At 42.0% G+C, this 22,943-nt stretch overlaps 1 protein-coding gene across 3 annotated transcripts in view; it reads right to left on the minus strand.

Moving 5' to 3' along the window:
• Positions 1 to 1,210: 1,210 nt before the first annotated feature.
• The window catches only part of BASP1 (brain abundant membrane attached signal protein 1), a 70,649-nt gene continuing 48,916 nt past the window's right edge, over positions 1,211 to 22,943 (minus strand). For all 3 annotated transcript variants that reach the window (XM_075585922.1, XM_075585921.1, XM_075585923.1), the window contains exon 2: positions 1,211 to 2,836. In XM_075585922.1, coding sequence (XP_075442037.1) covers positions 2,110 to 2,826 — 717 coding nt within the window. In that variant the 5' untranslated portion in view covers positions 2,827 to 2,836 and the 3' untranslated portion in view covers positions 1,211 to 2,109. The remainder of the gene's footprint in view (positions 2,837 to 22,943) is intronic.

Consider the following 22,943-nt stretch of genomic DNA (forward strand, 5'->3'; position numbering starts at 1 on the left):
ACATTTAACATAAAGTCCCAGTCAATAATCACTGTTACTTATTCATCGTGTGAATATAGGGATCCATTTAGTATAACTTAAGAGTTCCTCATTTCCCATCTTGTGTATGTTATTATCATCTTATTTAGTCATGAAAATAAATCTTAAGATTTTGCATTCTTCAATCATGACTATGCAAATTCATTTTTTATATCCAAAAGGGTATATGTAAAAACTGTCCGCTCAATTTCCTGTAGGCAAATTATACAATGAATACAAATGGGAAAAGGTAGCTATTTAATGCTGCCAATGTTAGACACATCTTTAAAGGTCTTAATTAAGCGTGCAACAGTGTGTTATAGAAGAGATTGATGCACAGTCCAACTGCTTTGTAGTTTCTAGCTGTAAAATTGTGTTCTAGATGTACTATAACCTCCAGAATCAAATTTAAAACCCTAGCTCTGATTTACAAAAGCTCTATATACAAGTAATGCTGATCCCCCTCTCACATCCCTGCCCTCATCCCCACACATATCTAAATGCCCCCAAAATATATACCTAAGCGCCTGCCTACGACATCCTCCTTTCCTTCTGCCTGATCACCTCCTCTCACTCCTGCCTGCAAAAATTCCTGTGCTTCCCCCTCTCTGGAATTCCCTACCACGCACAATCAGACTCCCGCCCCAGCTTCTACTCTTTTAAAATCTCCCTGAAAATTTACTGTTCCAAGGAAACCTACAGTATCTAGCATACCCTCAATACCATCCCACCAACCCTATTGGTACCACCTGTGCTGCAAGACCAATCCCCCCTATCTATTTAACACCACCTTAACATTCACACTCCCAAATTTTATTGGGACCAGCTGTGTGGCTGGACCATACTCTATCCTGAAGCTACTCCGTCCTACAATGAGCCACTTTACCTTTTATTTTAACATTGTCCCTCATTCTTTCTAGACTGTAAGCTACACGAGCAGAGCCCTCATTGCCATTTTCTTGTGTTTGTCCAAATTTGTATTTAACCATTTATACAATTATCAAATCGCTGCATCCCCAACTATACTGCAGAATATGTTGGCGTTTTACAAATAAACTAAAATAAGACTCTTTTGCAGACAGCTTCTATTTTCAAATGTACCACAATATAAAACGAAAAATAATAAATATAATCTAGCCTCTGAAGAATAATGCAGAATACAGGGCAGGAAAATGATTCAACTATTAAAGCATTTTTTCTTAATTATTTAACTTTTATTACTGTTGCACCATTTATACAATTACATATATTTTCAATGCATCCATTTTACATCTTCCGTTGTTTTTGGGATTTTTTTTATTTATTTATTTTTTTACTTTTTTTTTTTTCCAATGAGTGGTGTGTTGGTGTCTGTGACATAGAATGGAAGAAAAACTGGAACTGCAAAATCAACGCAGACTTTTTTTTTATTATTATTATTATTTCCACTGACCAATAAAACAGAACTACAGGTGCACCCAACCACAGACATGCATTAATTCATCATGAGAAATCTAGGTAGACTAAGTAAGATGAGGATGCTTGTTACTCCCAAAATATCTAGAGCGGAATAAGAGACACAGCTAGAGTGGGTTCTGTTGTAAAAGTTTGGCCGTTATCCACTGCATTTAAAAAAAAAAAAAAAAAAAGAGAGAGAGAAAAAAAAATATTGGCTGCAAATCAAAAAACTATTCTTCTCTTAGGAAAGATTTGATTGCCTTGGCACAAGTCCTATGGGCAAATTCAAAAACATTTCTCCTGCAATCTTATTGCAGAAGCAAAAAGGAAAAATGTGTTGGGTTGGCTGGCGGTTTTTTGCAGTTGTTGTTCAGATGTAAAAGATTCACTTCGGTTACAAACATCTGCCTCTAAGATCCAAGATATTCTTGATTAATTATTAATTGACAGAATTGGTGGAATGTGTATTTTGTACATTTTCCCAAAAAAAAAAAAAAAACACTATTTAGATTCGTATATCCTTTCTGGGCATTACATGTACTCATTTCATCTCTAAATCAAGTTTGTTAGTATAGCTGAAAAACAAAAAATAATCAAAAACAAAGACGAAAATCTCATTGCAGGTTAAGTGGTTTTTTCAAACAGGCTGTCCATTTACTCTTGAACTGCTACGGTTTGATCAGAATTAGCTGCTGGAATCTCGGACACTTTAACTTCATCAGCCGGTCCTGCAGGCTCAGTGGCCTTAGTAGAAGAACTAGGTGCTTCTTTTTCTGGAGACTTCATGGAAGATGGAGCAGCCTCACTGCTAGGTTTTGAGTCTGAAGCTGGGGCGACTTCGCTTTTGGCTTCTGGGGCTGTGGGAGCCTCAGTCTTTTTGGCATCCCCATCCTCTTTGTTCTTTTCCTCCACTTTACTTGGTGCTGGTGCTTCTGAAGGCTGGGAAACTTTTGCCTCAGTGCTGGGCTCTGAGGCTTTTGGCCCTTCACTGTTGGTAGCTGGAACAGGAGCTGCAGCAGACGGCTCAGCTTGCTTGGATACTGGTGGTTCTGTGTTCTGAGGTTCTACTTTAGCATCGGCACAAGCCTCAGTCTTCTCTGACTCTGTTTTTTTAACTGCATCATTATTTGGGGCATCTTTCTCCCCTTCTTTGATTTCTGTTTTGTTCTCTGCTGCTTGGGAATCCTTATCATTCTTTTCATCTTTATTTTCTTTTGCCTCTGTGTTCTCTACAGCAGACTGGGTCTCATCGTTGGCTTTAGGTGCTCCTTCTTCCTCTGTATTTGCTCCCTCTGCTTTTTTGTCTTTATCTTTAGCTTTGTCATCATTTACATTGTATCCCTTCTTCTTCTTGCTCAGCTTGCCTCCCATATTCGGAGACCTACAATTAAAACAAGATTTAAAAAAAAAATGTTACCTATATATAAAATAAACTTTTATAAAAACATACATACTTTTATTGTTAAGAAAGCAGACATAAGGAAGAACATTCCAAAACATATAGGACCATGTTTACTAAGCAATGCTACGCTGCAAGACACCTTACTTGAATGGGCCAGAAGGGGTCTTCTGGTGCTGGATGCTGTCTTATTTCATAGTACTTCTTCGTAAACATGGGTCTATATATCCAATATTGGCATAACCAGTGATTTCTATATATAACACAGACTTGTGTTTATAGTATGTATATACAGTGTTACTAAAAGCTATATTGTAATATTGATGCACCGAAGAATAACATTCACGCGTCTTTGAGCGCCAATGTATAAAACCGGTGTGTGTTGTGCAGCAACATTTTTTTGCCCCTAAAAACATATATATGAGGCTAGGGGGTGGAGTTAGAGACAGAATGTGGAGGTTGTCAGTGGTACACATATGCAAATTATATGTATAAAGAAAAATGTAAGCATGAGCCACTTTTGTGCTGTAAAAATGCTACAAAATGGTTTACCAATTTTTTTCATGACGTAAAAGAAAAATTCCAGGAGACATGAACAATTCTTGAGGCATTCATATATACTGTATGGACCTCATGCACACCATACAAGGAGTAAGATTAACATGCGCTAAATGTAAAGACATGAATATACCAACATATGCTGCCAATGTCTTACAAATTCCATTAATTTTTAGGGATAATTCTATATACTTCGAAGTGGCTGTACTTGGCTGAAAAGCCCAATGCCATGCCAATGGGGATTTATAGACCAAAATGGCATGAACACTTACTTTGGAGTTACCCCCTTAAACTGAAGCAGTTGCTCTACTCGTTTCATTAATATGAACTATTCTGAAATTGACATACAAAATTACTAGGGAGTAAGGGAGTGATCATCCGAAATGTTAAGAGCGTGTGAGCAACACGGAAAGGTGAATCCATATGCCCGTTATAGCACCTAGAAACTAATAGTTTAATTGGTCTTATTTCATAGATGTTGATTTTGCCATTTCACCTCTGTCGCTGACCCTCCTGGATAATATTTGGTGACATATCTATATACTGGCAAACTTACAGCGATTTATCCCTCTTAAAAAGTTCTTCAACATTTAAAAGTGTCCTCATTCTGCCAGAGAATAAATGCTAAAGCAACCTTCTACAAACTCCAAGGCGGACTAACTGTCATCTCCAATAAGCAACACAACACAATTTGTAAATGTCAAGTGACAAGGAGGCTCAAGCTTTATAGACCTGGATTTGCTACATCAAGGGTTGCTCTTGGGAACTACGTTTTAAGACAATGAAGATAACTAGTAACTATTTTGGCCACATCTCCATTTCTACTGGTAAAAAGTAATGTACTGTATGAATAACATCCATTAGTCTACAATAGTGCTTCTTTTGGCTTTCCCTGTAATACTTTAGATATCTTTTGTTTCTTGGTTAAAAGCATAATATTTAAAACAATACATTTTTATTGCAAACAACATCCATAATAATTACAGACTAAACTGTTAAAAATCTAGGCATAATTGAAATGACTGCTCTTCGATTGGTCAAAATTCCAGCCATTATTCATTCAGTAATAGCCTGGAAGTATTCATTTCCAGCAGCCAGTCAGCTGTCAGAGCGAGTAAGACCATCTCTCAGAGAGGGGAGGTGATTGGATAGGGGCATCAGCATGGCACTGACTCCACCCCTATTGGGTGTGTGTGTGGGGGTACACACACAGGCGGCCCACAGCATGTTTATGTCTATAGAGGGGGGCTGCAGTGTGTGTGTGTGTGTGTGTGTGTGTGTGTGTGTGTGTGTGTGTGTGTGTGTGTGTGTGTGTAGCCCCTCCACAAACACACACACAGAGGGGGCTGCAGTGTTTGCTATTTTATTTTAATAAACAAGTACAGTAAAAGGACAAGAAAATGTAGAATATGTTGTAAAAACCCTATAAACTATACAAAAGTGTAGGCGAAAAATAAAATACATTTAGTTACATAGTAAAAATCCAGTAATGCCCTGTTCTTCAGAGATCATTACTTAAATATTGTCATATATATTGCACTGTGACCTCATAGGACATAATGAGATAGGAACTTGAACCTTGTTATTTATAAGTTAATTTTTTTCTGCCCGAGGTACAGCAAGTTAGATGGACTTGAGCAAGATCATAAGGTAGCACCAGCATTTTAACCAGACTAACCATTCCCAACTTCATATGTCACTGAAAAGTATTGATTATTTCTATTATTTGCAGGAGAGAGATTAAGATAGGGTTTTTCTTTCATATGGAAATTAAAAGGTTACCACATGTACCGGTTTGACTGGTTACAGTACCAGTTTTTGAGCACTTGTCCTGGTGTCCCGAATAAGCCAAGTACAAAACATTTAATTTATACCGATTTTGAAATTACTGCTCCAAACCTCATGGAGCAACAAATGTAAAAACTAGTACAAATAAGCCATTTTAGGCTCCAGCCCGGCTTCCACCAATACCACTGCTGTCGGCACCGAACGTTGGGCCCACCTGAAAGTCGGGCCCTATTTTCACATCTACCCGCATGTGTGGGTGGGCGATTGTGTGTGAAAAGAGGCGGCATTGGATGATTGAGCGAAAGAGGTGGTGTAAGAAAGGTGGAGTAGTGAGGGGAACACAACATGTAGGGTGAGGGAGATGAATGTGAGGGGGAGCTGTGCGAGAAGAGGGGAACATTGAGTGAGTGAAAGAGGGAGTGTAAAAAAGGTGGAGTAGTGAGACAGGAGAGGTGAAGGAGTGATGTGGGGGAAGAGTGGGGTAAGAGAGGAGGGTGGAGAGTGTGAAATGGTTAAATACATTTGTATTTTGATCCCGTTTATCACTAATGTGACTTGGCTATTATTTTTTTTAGTAAAAATCTGGTCACTGACTGTACAAGGAAAAAATTAGTGAGCAAGAAAAAGTAAGCACTGGTGCTAATGTAACCCTGTAAGGTTGGTCCTATCACTCTGGCAGCCTGACATCCTATAACATTGGTATAAACTAGGGGTCAACATACTGTGGCTCTTTCAGGAAAAACTGGTGGCTCAGTTCAGGGACCAGGCAGCAATTCCACGTCCGTTCCTCTGAGTCCAAGAACTCCCTTCACCTGTTAACTTGTCTGCAGCGCAAGTTGCAAGACCATAAGCATCTGCCCACATTGTCACTTCATGGACGTGGGACCAGAGGCCTCTCACCATTCCCCAAGGTAAAGTGCTGGAAGTGTGTGTGTGTTTTCCACTATAGCTGTAAGAATTGTACAGAGTGAAACATTTTCATGATTGTATGAATAGATCATGTATCTTTCTAAAGATCCTGGAATGTGTATATGTCCGATTTTGTTTTCCAGTATCACAACTTACAGGATACATATCCCCTTAAAGGGCATGTCACACATTCAAAATGTGTGGGGAAGGAAGGGGACATTTGAGTGTGTGTGGTGGGAGGGGGTGTAAATTATGAGTGTGTAGGGAGAATTGAGGTTGGGAGGGGAGGGTAAATTGTTGGTGTGACAGAATTGTCTGGGAGTGGAAGGGGGCATGGAGTGTGGTAAAGGGGGGGTGAGGGTTGGGATAATAGAGTGTGGGAAGTAGAATTGAGTGGGTGAGTGGGGAGAGTGAGGTGGTGGTGTTAGAGAGGGAGGGGGATTGAGTAAATAAATATGCACGACCAAGCATAATGTTGCAACTCTAAAAATATTTTGATCTAAGACAAAAAAAAAAAAAAAGACTCTTATTCATTGAAAGGTTGCAGACCCCTGGCATAGACGGAGCAGAACATCATTAAACAAAGGCCTAAGGTGAGTAATAAAGAAGCAAGTACCCACTATAAGCACTCAATAATGTATGATGTGAAAATTAAAAATAATTTTTAATGCTATACTAATTAAAATAATGGGTGTTAAAATTCAACACATGACACACATATATGATACCCTATGATGAATATATATGATATTCCGGGTAACTAAGTTTGAGGTTAATTGGATCAAACTGTCCCAGGGAGCCGGTGTACAGTATTCCCTATAAGTGGTTAATTAGGTGTACGCTGGTATCAGTGAGGGGCTGTTCAATACCTGTCTCAGGTGTCAGACAGGTCCCAGATGGTGAAGGTGAAATGTGAAATAGATCATAATATGCTAGGTACTTCCACATTCATTTATATGTACACAGGTATACTAATAACCACACTGCCTATAGGAGTCTTTGAGCCTCTGCACATTGTGTTCTGTGTTTAATAGCCCACTCCTTTACTATTTTGGAGCTAATTAGCTGCTGTTAGGTGACTACATGTATCCACCATGAAACCTTTCTCTGCATACTAGATAGGTTTCTTTCCACCATACACAGCTTTATAGTGGCATTAGCACTCCTGACAGAGGACGCACATTCATGAATATGTGCACCGGTATACTGACAACCACACTGCCTATAGGAGTCTATGAGCCTCTGCACATTGTGTTCTGTGTTTAACAGCCCACTCCTTTATTATTCAGGAGTTAACCAGTTGCTATTAGGTGGCTACATGTTGGATTGTAGAGAGAGTCTATACTTTCCATTTATGGATTCATGATTTGCAAAGTGAGCACACACTGGTTTGAAATACTGATCTTTTTGTCTGTACCTAGCATATTATGATCTATTTCACATTTCACCTTCACCATCTGGGACCTGTCTGACACCTGAGACAGGTATTGAACAGCCCCTCACTGATACCAGCGTATACCTAATTAACCACTTATAGGGAATACTGTACACCGGCTCCCTGGGACAGTTTGATCCAATTAACCTCAAATTGTCGCCTTACTTAGTTACCCGGAATATCATATATATTCATCATAGGGTATCATATATGTGTGTCATTTGTTGAATTTTAACACCCATTATTTTAATTAGTATAGCATTAAAAATTATTTTTAATTTTCACATCATACATCAGGGGGTATTGAGTGCTTATAGTGGGTTCTTGCTTCTTTATTACTCACCTTATATGTCACCCATTAGCACCTTACCCCCACACTATTACTTTGTACTTAGCTGAAGCGGGGTTCTTCTATATTGAACTTAACAAAGGCCTAAGAACAGCTTTATAATTTATTGAAACATCTAAACAGCAGAAGGGGGAATAACATTTCTGGGTGTAACCTCGGTCAGAAAGTCCCCAGTAAAAGTTCACAATACCATGAATTCACAAGTTTATTTATATATGTACACAAGCACCCTAGGAAATTTACTTTTATCAGGTGTTTATAGGTATTACTGTACATGTTTATTTGGTAGGCACATCAGAAGGAGTGATACCTTACCCATTATTTCCCAAATCCCCTTTATTCAAGTCTTTATTATTATTATTATTTAAGACCTGGGTTGTTAAGAAAACATAAATTTTGCTCGCACCTTCAGTCACCTCAATGTGCTCAGACCAATTGCCAAGTTTACATATGCCATAGCACCACTTAGACAATGTAAGGCAGGGGTGGAAAAATCCCAGACATACACATACAGTACAATTTTGCACTGGCGCCTGTGTTTTGCAGCGCAGTGCTGACTGACCAATCAGTCACCGCCATGACAAGTAACATTGCACCCGATCCTGCTTCACCAACACAACATCAAATCCGGATCAGGCGCGCTGTGACCGGCTATGGAAATGACTAACAGGTTAAGTCACAGCCACGATGCTCAGTAAGGAGTGCAGTTGGCACAGCCACTACAGGGGCAGGAGTGGGACAGAGCTCTCCAGGCCCACTACTACTCAATACCCAATATACACTGTGGCAGTGAGGATTATGTCTGCGTCCGTTTCAGAATGTCACAGATGCATACCGACACACACTCTCCTCTCGCAAACAGATATTTAATATGCATTTAAGTTTTCATCAGGGCTATTGCTCAAGCAAATGCAAACGGTTGTCATTTCTCAATCTATACACAGGCTTTTTTAAAGCAGTAAATAAATGTATTCAATTTGAGTTGCATCTTTTTAACAATTCAATTGATTTACTCAAAGATTGTAACATTTAATTTGCCTTTTTTTGCCATCCAAGCATGTTAATAGATTTTTTTTTTGGTATTAATCTATGGACCAATTATACCAATCATCTTAAACGGTCCCCATTAGATGTAATTGGCAACAAGTATACACCTTTAAAGTGATGACAGATAATAATCCAGACTAAACATTAATTGTATTCCATTACAAGGTTGTGTGTAAAGTTTGTTTGTACATTCTTCAAAACAGATTATGGGGGTTATTAAACTATTGTAACCCCCATCTCGGGGCTACTAGTTAGTGTAAGGGGTTAAAAGCCTTATGGGTTAACAGTGTGGGATCTCAGATTACTCCCCTCTCCATCATGTGATGTAGTTTGGCTATGCAGAAAGGGAAAGCCAATTCTTTGTATGTCTTGTGACCAGTGATGTCACTATAGGGAGGCAGAGTGGAGACACACACACACACACGTTCTAGAAACTGGTTCTTTGAAGTTCTAGTAAAGACCTCATTGGGAGTCCTATATATAGGTTTGAATGTATAGTTATGTGTATTAAGGATGTCCTGTCACCATTTGTTTCCAGTAAAGGAACGTGCCTTATAAAAAAAAAAAAAGTTAGTGCCTGTAGTATTGGCCCACAATTGTTCCAATGTAGGAAGAGTAATAAGCAGGCGTTCCAGTGCAGTAGCTCCAGAGCATAAGTGGATCGGCCACACAGAAAGGTCCTCAGTAAAAACGCTCTGACAGGTATAGGCTAAGAATGTCGTACAAAGAAACGGGATAGTGCTCCCCAACAAGGCTCCACCTGCGATGAGGTATTATCGAAGCTATGCAGGAGATTCCCTTAGTATTTGTGCTTTTTTGCCAATCTAACCGAGTAACCATGTTTGACACTGGGTAACATGTCTGAAATGCAGTTGGTCTGTTATATGCTGAGCATTATGAACAGGTGTGAATACAAGCTCTTGTTTGTACTATAAAAGTCATCATTATTCTATCTGTACATCCACACTGACCCTGCATGGATCCAGCACCCTGAAAAATGTATGAGAGACTGAGCAGAGCTTTGTATATCAACTCGAAGCTAAACGTCTTTAGAACCGGGCAATGAGGGTTATACAAAGATAGTGCTGGTCAGGAAATGGTTGCAAAAAACAAAAAAATACATTGACCTCAAGCCAATGGGGGTTTCCAATGGATAGTGCCCCAATCAGCACTAGTACAGTTTCACAAATAACACCCTTCACAATCAAAATTATATTGCAGCAACAAGAGCATTTGAAATGTGTAGAACCCATTTTTATATAATTACTCCAATAATCAGAGCAATTATTATTCATGTGATGGATTATGCCTGAGGAATACAGTAAACCATTGCTAATAGTTGGCAGAATGAAGACACAATCAGCATTTGTAAAGGGAGCAGGCTGTATAGAGAGGCATGGATTGTAGCATAACCAGTGAAAACAGAAACCTAATCCTCTATGACACATGATTGAGTAATCTGTTTTTATGCTGGTGAAGAGATTAGAAGAGGGGGGGGTTGTCGTTTTTGTCATAGTTATACTTTGTACATAGCATTTTTCATACCAAAGGGACTGGGTGGTGGGAGAAATGCTTACTGAGAGTGATACAGTTTATAAAAATGCCACTTGTGAGCACATTCATAAGCCTCAGATACAGTAGGTATGCAACCCTATCTTTCGCCATTATCGCTTAGCACATGGGTGTGCAAAATGGGGGGGGGGTCGCAGCGGTTGCAGAGGCCCCACACTCTTCCACAATGCATTTAAATTAAATGTGGGGGGGGGGGGGGGAGATCGCGTGAGGCCTCTGCAACTTCCCTCACCTTATCTTCTGCGTCTTGTCACCATGGCAACGTGACCCGTGGCGTCATTTGATGCCAATAACAAGGTAAAGAGGGGGCGCAGGGGGAAAAGTTTGTGCACCCCTGGTTTAGCATACATTTCATCCACTGTAGCCAGGCATTCTGGAAAATCACATGCAAATAAGCACACAGTGTGTCCCACTTTGCACATTTAAACATGAATCCCTATAACTTATGTCTGCCATGGTACACTGATTTTTCAGCACAGCCTGAGTTAAAGACGTGCATAGCCAGTAAACCTTCTCACAGCTATTTCAACCTTTTGGATCTCATCAGTGTGAGGTTGGTACCTGGCGATGTAATGTGATGCTGGATGTGGCTACAAACAGGCACAAAACAAGTTATGGAGAGCAAAAAAGTGACAAAAACCCTCTACTGCACAGTGTATAGCAAATAAAAATATCACTAATGCACACTGTGTCAGACTGGTCTGCAAATTGCCTTTCCCCATGATCTCCAATGGAAGTTTTGTATTTGATACAAAAGTTTATGTTGAAATTTCTTGAGCACCAGAGAATAAAGCTTATTTTAAAATAGGACAATCTTCCATGCAATACATTCACCACAAAAATGCAGATGGAGTAACAATATCCTGATGTGTATGTGGCCATAGACAGATTTCCCAGGGCCCAGAACTAAAGTTACGACATGGCCCCCATGTCAGCAGTCTTGCGAGTCCCCCCCCCCCCACGTCACACCTTACGAGCCCCTTCTATTTTCCACCGTCTTCCCTTGTATTTCTCTCCCCTCCATCTCACTCCCTCTCTCCTCTAACTCCCCCCCTCACAAAATACAAACAAAAAAAAAAAACAAACCCAGCCCCAAATACATACAAAAGCACACAAAAGCACACAAAAGCACACAAAAGCACACAAAAGCACACACACGATTGTACTCCTAAAAGGTGTATTGAGAACAGGGCAGCGCAAATCGACATCTCGGTGCACGGAGAGGGACCTTCCTCAGGTTTGTTCCTTGCGAGAATGGTGCTTTTATTTTTTTTAAATAATGCAATTTTAATAAGTATTATCTAATACTACAGAACTGATTTTAAGAGTTGAATATAAAAAAAAGTTGTACTGAACTTTAATATACTGATAATCCTTTGATTTCTATAGCAGGTTTTAGAACTTTTCCCCAGCAGTGCAACATTTTTGTAACACGTTCTTGTTTGTGATCATTTGTTGCAAATATTCCCAGCAGTTTGAGCTGCGAACTGTAACAATAGATTATGTTACCTTAGTAATACAAGAATACATTGTAGCTGCTGAGTACACTGACTGAAGGGTTGATTTGAAATTGAAAGGCGGCCATTTAGTGAACCCTGGAAAGCAGGATATTGGCTGATCGATCACGGAAGAACAAAACGATTGGCAGCTTAGGTAATTAGTTTTCAATAAAAGGTAATCAAAGGCTGTGTGTAACATATATACACACACACACACCTTTAAAAGAATATGTATGTTGTCAGTTATTTTTTTTTAGTACAGCAAAGGTCCAGAAGGTTACCCAAGAGACGAACCGCGCTATTTTTAGGTCCAGGGAGCTAACTGGTGAAGTTACCCATGTTTCTGCATGGGGATTTAAATAGTCATCCAATAGGAAGCTGCAAATGAGGATATAAGGACGTTGCTGAAACGCTCTGGCATTTGGACCACCTCCTTATTCACAAAACATATTAGCCGTTCACAGCTCCAAGAGTAGCTTAACAAAAGATAGAACTTACATAAGTCCCACAATATAATGTTGTATCATAGTTATATAGTCAGAGTCTTGGCAGCAGCTGTAACATGCAGGTAAGGCTGAGTCCAGGGTCAGCGCTTAGGCGCTGACCTGTGCTGACGCTGGTCAGTGAGCCCCTGCAGCCGCAATGAGAGCGGAGGTGTAGCTGTTAATTTTTTTGGTTTGAGCGTTCACGGGAGCGCAGGGCCGGTCACGTGAGCGGTTCGCCCAATGAGGGTGAACCAGCTCCGTGACGTCACTGGCCCGCCCCCCGACGGCGCGGGAACCAAGGCCAGGGAAAGCACCCGCTTTCCCTCAGTGCGCCTCCGCACGGCTGCAGTCACCATGGACTCAGCCTTGGTGAAATATAATAGGGACTTGTTATATTCAACATTTGTGATATGGGAGATGAGAATAAACAGAGGTGTATTCCGGAAATAGTAATTATCTAACTTAGAACACTAGGTAGGGGGTATGCACAACAGAGGACAGAGTGAATTACCTCTCACCTCCTTATTCAAACTAAATTGTTTCCCTAAATAACTAATTTATATTAGAATAGCAGGGGATTCAATAGTTAAGGCCGCGGATATAGTAGGCACGCGCGACTGAGCGCATCACGTGCGCCTGCCCCAGACGATCTGTAGCCTTTGGGAGGGGGAGACATGACGGGGAGGCATGCCCGTCACGTCACCAGTGGTTCCCCCTCATTTACTGAACCGCTCACGTGATCCAGCCGTTGTGCGAAAAAAATCAAAAACATTTTGTCAGCTGAAAATGCGTGCCGTCACGTGCTCTATGGCCTGCCTCAGAGGTACGGCCTTTTTCTGGCTTTGCGCACACAGAGTATGGACGCGGCCTAAGAACTCACATTTGATTGCAAATTTTATATTGGCCTTAATGGTATGCACTGCTATAGTGAATACTGTTACATTTACAGTCTGTGAGCAGGTTAGAGAATCAATTTCAGGTAGACATATGTCTTAATTTAGAAAGCATTAACAACTTCACTGCTGTGGTACATTGAACCCCATTACAAATCACATACTCGAACTTGGCTTTCATACCTTTCCGTGTACTGAAACTGCTCTGGTATTGAACATGGAGAAGCATTTTTTTTTAAAGTCAGTACGCTATGCTTATTGCATCTACTACTATGGACACTGTCGACCACTCTGCTTAAAGTGCAATTGAACAGTGTTTGTCAATCAAGTTTTTTCTTTATCCTTATCAAAGAGTCAACAAAAGTTAAGCGGCGTGGAAGGGGAAATTTGGCTGTACACAAGCACTTGCTGAGCACACAGTAACATCACACAAAAAGGGAGTGAAATAAAACACCTCCCAAGCCTAACTTAAAAAAAAAAAATACATTAAAAATACTTCTAGGTGACCATGCAGGCTTCTGCGCATGCGTGATCAACACCTAGGTCTGTGATCCCGGGAGCAGATAAGTGTTCTCGTTTGTTAATGGAGGAAGGGAGCAACATTGATTGGGAAAACCCTAGGGAAAGGTTCATGGTCCTGCAGCTTCAAACTGATATGATCTCATAAGAAACAGCACATGTGGGGGACTTCTGGTGACGTCACTCGGCATGGTCGGGTAGAAGAGGAGCTCCTGAGACCCACAAGCTAATCTATAATAATAAACGCACTTCCCCCCCCAAAATTGCCGGACTGAGAGGTTTCCTGAGAGGACAAACCAAGAGGCAATGTCCAGAGTAAAAAGAACGGGCAATCAAGGAGTTACAAAATACTTTTCGCCATCTCAACGGCCTGCTGAAAGCACAATGGTTTCCCAAGATGGTGCCAGACCACGAGGCGCAGCGGAAAATCGGGGAAAAAAGCCAGCCGAAAGAGAACCCTCCGACAAGCCCTGAACACCCTATAACCCGCTCATACCTGGAGCAGCTGCTCACAACCATGTCTTCCACGCTTCAAGCCTCCTTCCAGACGGAGCTTAGAACAGCGGTATGTGATATAAGGCAGGAAATCTCAGGGTTAACTGAAAAAACAACATCCCTAGAAAACAAACTCGCTGATTCCCTACAACGTCAGGGTGAAGCAGAAGAGGAGATAACCCACCTAAGAGAGAAGATCTCCCTACTCAAAGAAGGAATGGAGGAGGAGGAGAATCGGGACCGGCGACAGAACATACGTGTCCGGAATGTCCCTGAATCTATTCTCCAAGACCACCTCCGTCCCTACCTTCTGAGTCTCTTTACTTCAATCTGAAAAAAAGAGAGCTCGGGCTCACCGGGCCCTGGGACCTAAATCTGATGATCCCAACCAGAGAAGGGACATCATTATAAAAATGCACAGCTACTCTACAAAAGAGACGATCAGCATGGCTTGCCGCGACCTGGATAAAATAAACTTTCAGAAGGAAACTCTTCAGGTCTACAACGACCTTTCAAAAACAACAATCAAGAGGAAATGTGAGCTCAAACCACTGACCAGCTTACTCCGGGAGAAGGGGATCAAATATCGTTGGGGGTTCCCTTTTAAACTGTCAGTAAATAAAAACCGAAAGATCCTATCTTTAAAATATCCTGAGGACATGACTCCCTTCGCACGGGCGCTGGGTTTAACGCCGCCACCCTCCTGGTCACCTTCCCCCCCGACCTCGGAAGGAACTGAAGGGGATCCAATCCGTACCTCTGAAAGAATTGCGGCCCACCTCTCTAAAAATAAATAAAGTCACTGTGGTGTTTAATTTAAGTTATCTACCCCGCCTCATGAGACCTGCAGAACGAAGAAGTTCAACACTTACCATGAAGAGCTCTTTGTCGGGATTGCCCTCCGCCAGAGGTCTAACTGCTTGCTTTCCCTTGATGCTATTCCCGGATACCTTCCACGTGTGAAGCCCTCCGCCGCCTGTTCTCGCGATGGCTCCTGTTGAGAAGTTCCTCTCATCAACGGAGTAGACGAGGCCCTGGGAAGTTGGGCTCCGTCGAAGGAGTCGTCCTGTACCTCTAGCCCGTTGGTTTTCTTTTTGGTTGAGGGGAGGGGGGACTGATTTCGTCTTTCCTCCAGCAGCTTTCAGCTGACCGGTCCCTATGTCCCTTCTGACGGTGCAGTGAAGTTGATGATCCCGGCGGTAGGGATACGCCGCCCAAACAGTTAGTAAATACCCCACAGGGGTGCTACGGGGGGTGGGAGAGTGGAGGTACTCCTCAGGCTTGTCTTTAATGTCCCACGCTCAAGTTGCCAGGCCTCCAGTCCCCGACTCAAACTGGGCTCGCCTGACTATGATCAGAGGCGCACTGGACCGTAATCCCTGAGCCGTCTGTTGTAAGGTTCAGATAAATGACTATTGTCTGTTAGTTAAGCACCCTTTTTAGAGGATCCATCTTATAGTTCAAGTTTAAGAAATGTACAGTGTTAACTATTCATTTGGTTTACATCACCCCATCTCCCCCCTCCCCCCCCCTTCTCATCTCCCCAAGCAAGGACGATTACAATGTCATTATAAAAAAAAAAAAAGCAATAATAAAAAGAAAAAAAAACAAGCGTTTCTACTGCCTGTAATGCCTGCTGAAGGTGTGCTCAATGGTTGTCAAAGTGTTGAAGCTTGTCTATTTTGTTAGCTTGTATACCAAATGTATATCCAAGGATTTAAAATGTGATTCTGTCCCTCTCCCCCCTCCCTTCCTCCTCCCTCCTCCCCCCCTTACCTTCCCCCCCCAAGGTCGGTCATAATGATATCTGTTTGTAATGTCTGCCGAAGGGGTACTCAAGAGCTGACAAATTGCTTACACTCGTCTATCTTACTAGCCGGGACACAATGTATAATCAAGGGATTGAAATGTACCCTAACCCCCTCCTTTCTTATCCCCCTACCCCCACTATCATGGTTGCCCACAGGGTCATCTGTTAGTAATGTTTACCGAAGGCACACTCAAGAGGTGTCGAATTGTTTAAGCTCGCCTATCTTGCTAGCTGGAACACCAAATGTATACTCAAAGGCTTGAAATGTGAAACTGAACCCTCTGAACACCCACCCCTCCCTCGCCCTTCCTCCCCCCCCTCCTGTAATGTAGAAAAAGCGCTCAAATGGACAGGTCAGAGATATTACGACAAAGGTAACAAGGCCGACAGACTTCTTGCTAGCAAGTTAAGAGGTGTACAAAAAAGGTCACAAATAACAGTGATTAAAAATAAGTCTGGTGAGTTATTATATAATGGAAAAAAAATAGCAGACGAGTTTAACAAATTCTACACTAAGCTTTATAATCTGAGAACTAGATCTGCTAATTCAGAGCCTGCTGAATCAGAGGCAATTATAGACTATCTAGATGACTGCAGTCTCCCTTCCCTGACAGAGGAGGAAAACTCCTTACTACTGTAAATGCTAAAATATCGGTGGAAGAGCTAACGGCTGCAGTAAAATCATCTAAAACCTCAAAAACGCCGGGCCCCGATGGCTTTACAAATGTCTACTATAAAATTCCTACCAATACTGTCCACCCACCTTCTAAATTTGTTAAACTCATTAATGGAGGGGAGTCCAATTCCCCCTTCAATGTCATTAGCTAACTTAGCTATCATACATAAAGAGGGGAGAGACCCGACACAATGTGGAAGCTATAGACCTATTTCTCTCTTGAATAATGACCTCAAACTGTATAGTAAGATATTGGCAAACAGACTGAACCCCATCCTACCTAGATTAATACACATTGACCAAGTTGGTTTTGTCTCGGGCCGCCAGGCCTCGGACAACACCCGCAAAATAATTAATATAATTGATCATGTTCACTTGACAGTTTTGAAGGCTATGCTTTTGAGCCTTGATGCAGAGAAGACATTCGATAGAATTGATTGGCTATTTCTGCATAACACTTTAAGGAAATTTGGCTTTAAGGACTCATTTTTAGAAGGAGTCTGTGTGCTCTATCGGAACCCGTCTGCGGTGGTTAGACTCCCAGGTGGAAACTCTGAAAGGTTCCAAATTAACAATAGCACGAGACAGGGTTGTCCCCTGTCACCCTTCTTTTTGCCCTCAATATTGAGCCTCTAGCGACAAAAATACGAAAAAATACAAACATTCAGGGTATTTCAATTGGGAAAACAAATTACAAAATTTCTTTATTTGCCGATGATATAATTTAAACTTTGATCAAACCCCAAACATCCCTTCCTAACCTTCAAAGGGAACTGTCGGATTTTGGCAAAATATCAGGCTACAAAATAAATAACGAAAAAGCTGAAGCCCTGAATCTGAGTCTTTCAGACCCAGAGGTGAAACTGCTCAAACTGAACTTCAGCTATAGATGGTGCTCCTCATACATTAAATACTTGGGGGTAAATGTATCCAGGAACTACCGATCTTTATACCACGACAACTATCCAGCACTCTTGGAAAAGATCAAAAGACCTGGACAAGTGGGAAGGTTACCAGATTTCATGGATCGGAAGAATGATTTCAGTTAAGATGAATATACTCCCCAGATTATTATACTTTTTCCAAACGCTTCCAGTCCAGGTCCCTGGTGCTGAACTAAAAAACATTCAAAATAAGCTGGTTAACTTTATTTGGCAGGGCAAGAGACCCAGAGTCGCTAGATCAGTACTGCTGTCATCAAGAGCAGGGGGGGGGGGGGCTTGGGCATCCCAGATATATATATATATATATATATATATATATATATATATATATATATATATAAGTATTACCTTGCAGCCCAACTAAAACAAGCAGTATTGTGGAACACAGACCCAGCCCATTGTTGCTGGGTTGAGATAGAGTCACATTATGCCAAAATGCCTTCTCTGCAAGCATGCCTATGGAATCTAGATAGGGGAGACATGCAAATGCACAAATTAGAATTGAAGGCGACAAGATACACTTGGGAGGTCTGGTTGAAATGTAAGACCAGATACAGGCTCTCTACACCCAACTCACAACTTATGCCCATTTTCAATAACCCGACATTTCCTCCTGGTTGTGGGTCTAGACTGTTTGACCAATTAAAATCGAAAGGAATCAAGACGGTTGCGGACCTTTTGAGCCTATGGAAGCTTCTGAGCTACCAAAATTTACGTGCTAAATACGAAATTACAGAATTGGACACATTTAAATATCTCCAAATTCGGCACTTTATTCAAAAAATATCCCCAAAACCAGAATTCCCCCCCCCCCTCACCAAGTTTGAGAACTTGTGTAAAGTCAATACTCACCAAAAAGGTCTTATTTCAGAAATTTACGCTGATCTGGAGAAATCAGCGGACCTTCCAAACCATGACTATATGCTCAAATGCAGCAGATCTAAGCATAAGTATTGACAGAGAGGATTGGGAAGAAATTTGGGAAGCAGCCTCAGGAACTTCTATATGTACCACGACGAAGGAGAATATATATAACATTTTATTTCACTGGTATCTTACGCCGGTGAGATTAAAACAAATATACCCTCTGGCATCCGATCTCTGCTGGAGAAGCTGTGGACAAAGGGGAGACATGGCCCACATTTGATGGACATGTCCAAAAATTGTGAAATACTGGGCTGAGGTCCAAAAATGATAAAAGAGGTAATTGACCTTGAGATCCCCATTGATCCATTGACCTTCCTTCTGGCCAGGCCAATGAATGAAATTGACTGTCCAGTTAGGAAATTAATCTCCTTCATCCTTACAGCGGCAAGATGTGAGATAGCGGCCTCCTGGAAGAGACTAACCACCCCCTCTAAAGGGACTATAAAAAAGAGGGTCAATGAGGTGATGCTTATGGAGAAGTTAACGGCTCTCCTTAAGCAAAATTTAACAACATTTTACAGAATATGGGAACCTTGGATACTCTATATAAAATAAAAATAATCCACACATATTGGAGGGACATTTGGTATCCCCAGACAAGGAGAACTAAGACATCTCGAGCCTAATCCTAAATGGACAAAGTCAGAAGCTCGGCGACCAGGGGGCGTCCTCCTGTGCCCTTCCTTCCTTGCCTTTTCTCCTCGAAGGCCTTTCTGTAAGACAACTATGTTTGTCAAACTTTTCTTTTCTTCCCCTCAAGAAAAAGACAAAATGTTTTCCTGTGTATTAGGCTGTATATTGTGTATGATGTGTTTATGTTGTATAATTGCCCAATAAAAAATATTTGAAACAAAAAAAAAAATACTTCTAGGTGTTCGACTTGGGTAAAAAAAAAAAAAAAAAAAAAGTATCAATGACCCAGATTAGACCCTTTAAACATCACTGAAATTAGTTATTTGTTTTAGTGGGGAATATTTAAGGGGAAATCCACTATCCTGGTTTTTACCTTACATTTCTCATCTCTCCTGTTTCTTAAACTAACTTTTTCTTCCCCTATAGATCTATCTGTGGGTATTCCTCAGGGCCTGCTCATACAGATGCAGCGGCCGTTATTCAAACAAATCTCGAAATGGATTTCGATATCTCCCCACGATCCGCGGCAGACTATAATGGCCCATTGGATTAATACAGCAGGGGTCCCTGCTGGGAGAGTCCTACCGGGGTCTGCCTTTCTGTAATAGACACGCAGACAATTCGGAGTGTCTCTCACAGGCGATCGTGGGGGTTTTATTTAATTTCAAACATTACAATAATGTAGCAGGGGGTCTCTGGAGCTTTTTACAGATTTGCTTAGAGTTTTTATTTAATGATGTAATTTGTTGGCTAATGGTTTAATTTATATGTTGCCTAGTGGATATATTCATTAACTGATGTGTTGGCTACTGCTTTTATATATAAAATGTATTGTTTGGTTAGTGGTGTGAATTCTTTAATTGATTGGTGTGCCAGTGGTTTTGTTTATGTAATTGATTGCCTATTGCTTTTAATTTTACAGTTTGGGGGTTTAGGTACTTGTTGTATACTGTAGGCTTTATTGTGTATTTTGGATAGTCAGGCTTTTGTATTAGAGTGACCATTGACTGCTATAGTAGCTTATCATGCCATATTATATGGGTATGATGTACTACTATAACAATCAATGGGTACAGGTTGGGTATAGTGGGTAAGGGGTGGGTGGTTAGGCCTCCGGGTGGGTAGGGGGCAGGGTTGTTTAACCCCTTAATTCCTATAGCATTATTAACCACTAAGGTGATTAAGGGGTTGGGGACATTAGAATTTATTTTGCTATGTTTGCTTTCTGGCAACGAAGGACATGGGCCTGCAGTAAACTGACGAGGACGTCCTTCATATTGCCAGGGGTAAGTAGAACGGTTTTATTTACTTTAGTTATGCTGCATGGCTAATGTGTTTAATAATGGCAAATAATCTATTATCCATATCTGGATAATAGTTATTTGGCCATTAATGTACTGTATGTGTTTGGGGGGGGTGTGTATTTATTGAAATGTAGGCCATGTTTATTTATTTATTTTTAAATACAGGATTGGTACCGCAGGCCTGCGGGGACCCCCGGACACACACCCGAGGACCCCCGGACGTCCACGGGTACCACCTGAGGACTCAAGGTGGACACCCACGGGGAAGAACCGGGGACCCACAGGGATCACCCGAGGGCCCCCCCACACACCTGTGGGAACAACCCAAGGGCCCCCAGTACCCTGTGGGAACAATCCGGGGACACCCAGACACCCACGGGGACCACCCGTGGACCCCATGGGGACCACCCGGAGGCCCCCAGACACCTGTGGGTCCCACCTGGGGTGCACTGTGGGGCCTGCAGACACCCATCAGGACCACCCGGAGACCCCCGCTAGCCTGTGGTATTCATCCTGTGTCTATAAAATAAAAAATTGGTTTACAGTATGTGGGGGCACGGGGCTGTGTTGTGTATTGGTGCTTACTAGATATTTAATTTTAAACATTACAGTAATGTAGCAGGGGGTCTCCGGATATGAACCTCATTGTTGTTAGGTCAGGGACCCCCTGCTTCCCGAGATACAGGCCCGGTTATGGGGTGCCTGTATCTCCTATGCATGGAAATGTCTTGTGTCTCGTGATCGGGGCATTTCAATGCATAGGAGATACAGGCCCGGTTATGGGGTGCCTGTATCTCCTATGCATGGAAATGTCTTGTGTCTCGTGATCGGGGCATTTCAATGCATAGGAGATACAGGCCCGGTTATGGGGTGCCTGTATCTCCTATGCATGGAAATGTCTTGTGTCTCGTGATCGGGGCATTTCAATGCATAGGAGACACAGGCCACGTTATGGGCTGCCGGTATCTCGGGAAGTAGGTGGTCCCCGGACTTGAAATCAATGCTGTTCAGCTCTGGAGACCCCCTGCTACATTACTGTAATGTTTAAAATGTTATAAAAAACCCGCGATCACCTGTGAGGCGCTCAGTTAGAGTGACTGATTCAGCCTCTCTTACTGCGCGTCTATTACAGAAAGGCAGACCCCCAGTAGGACTCACAGCAGGGACCCCTGCTGTGTTAATCCAATGGGCCATTATGTCTGCAGCGGCAAAACTTGTGAATATATCTCGCAACCTACACACGGCACAATGTAAAATGTACCCAGGTAAATGTTCGGATAACGGCCACTGCATCTGTAGTTTCTCTGCCATTCTGTCTCTCTACAAATTAACTTCTTGTCCTCATCACTCCCCTGATTTAATTATCACCTTGAAGCTGGTGTCACACCCAGGACACACATAGACAGTACAGGCATCTCAGATTGCCTCTCTACAATATCATCCTGGATGGCTGTTCATCACCTAAAATGGATCTTGCCCAAAACCGAGCTCTTGTATGTATGCATGCATGTCTATTTATATAGCGCTTCACAGTAGTAATACACGATGTGACTGATATAAATAACAAATACCAGATCACGGGAATAAGTGCTTCAGACATAAAAATTACATTTAGGAATAGGAGTCCCTGCTCCGAAGAGCTTACAATCTCTTCACCTAAGCCTGGGTCTTACAAAATACCCTTTCTATGACTAAAACACTACCACTTATCCTGGCTCCCAAGCAAATTCACTCAGTTGCCAAGTGTTGCCTTTTCATTCCTTATGGTCACACTACAGCTAAAATTGTAATCCATGCCCTACTCACAACCAGGGATGCCGACAGCAAGGCCTCAATGACAGCGGCATGGAGCATGAGAGGCTGAGAAAGGTAAAAGGGCTAAAACATGGGGAGAAAGGCAGACATGAAAGGATGCGGGGAGAACAGACGAGGGAAGAACAGGTGAGGGGAAGAAAAATACATGCTGGGGCGGGGAAAGAGAAAGACATGCTCAGGAAAGGAGAGACATGCTAGGGGGAGGGAGAGAGAAACAGACATGCTGGGGGGGCGGAGAGACATGCTGGATGCAGGAAGAGGAGAGAGACATGCGGGGGGCAAAGAGAGATATGTGGGAGAGGGAAGAGGAGAGGAGAGACGTGTGGGAGAGGAGAGAAAGATGTTGTGGGGGGCGGGGCGAAGAGAGATGCTGGGGGTGTTGGAAAGAGGGAAAGAGAAACTTGAAGGTTTAAGAGAATTAAATAAAAGGG

Source organism: Ascaphus truei, chromosome 2, assembly GCF_040206685.1.
Source record: "Ascaphus truei isolate aAscTru1 chromosome 2, aAscTru1.hap1, whole genome shotgun sequence".
NCBI classification, from domain to species: domain Eukaryota; kingdom Metazoa; phylum Chordata; class Amphibia; order Anura; family Ascaphidae; genus Ascaphus; species Ascaphus truei.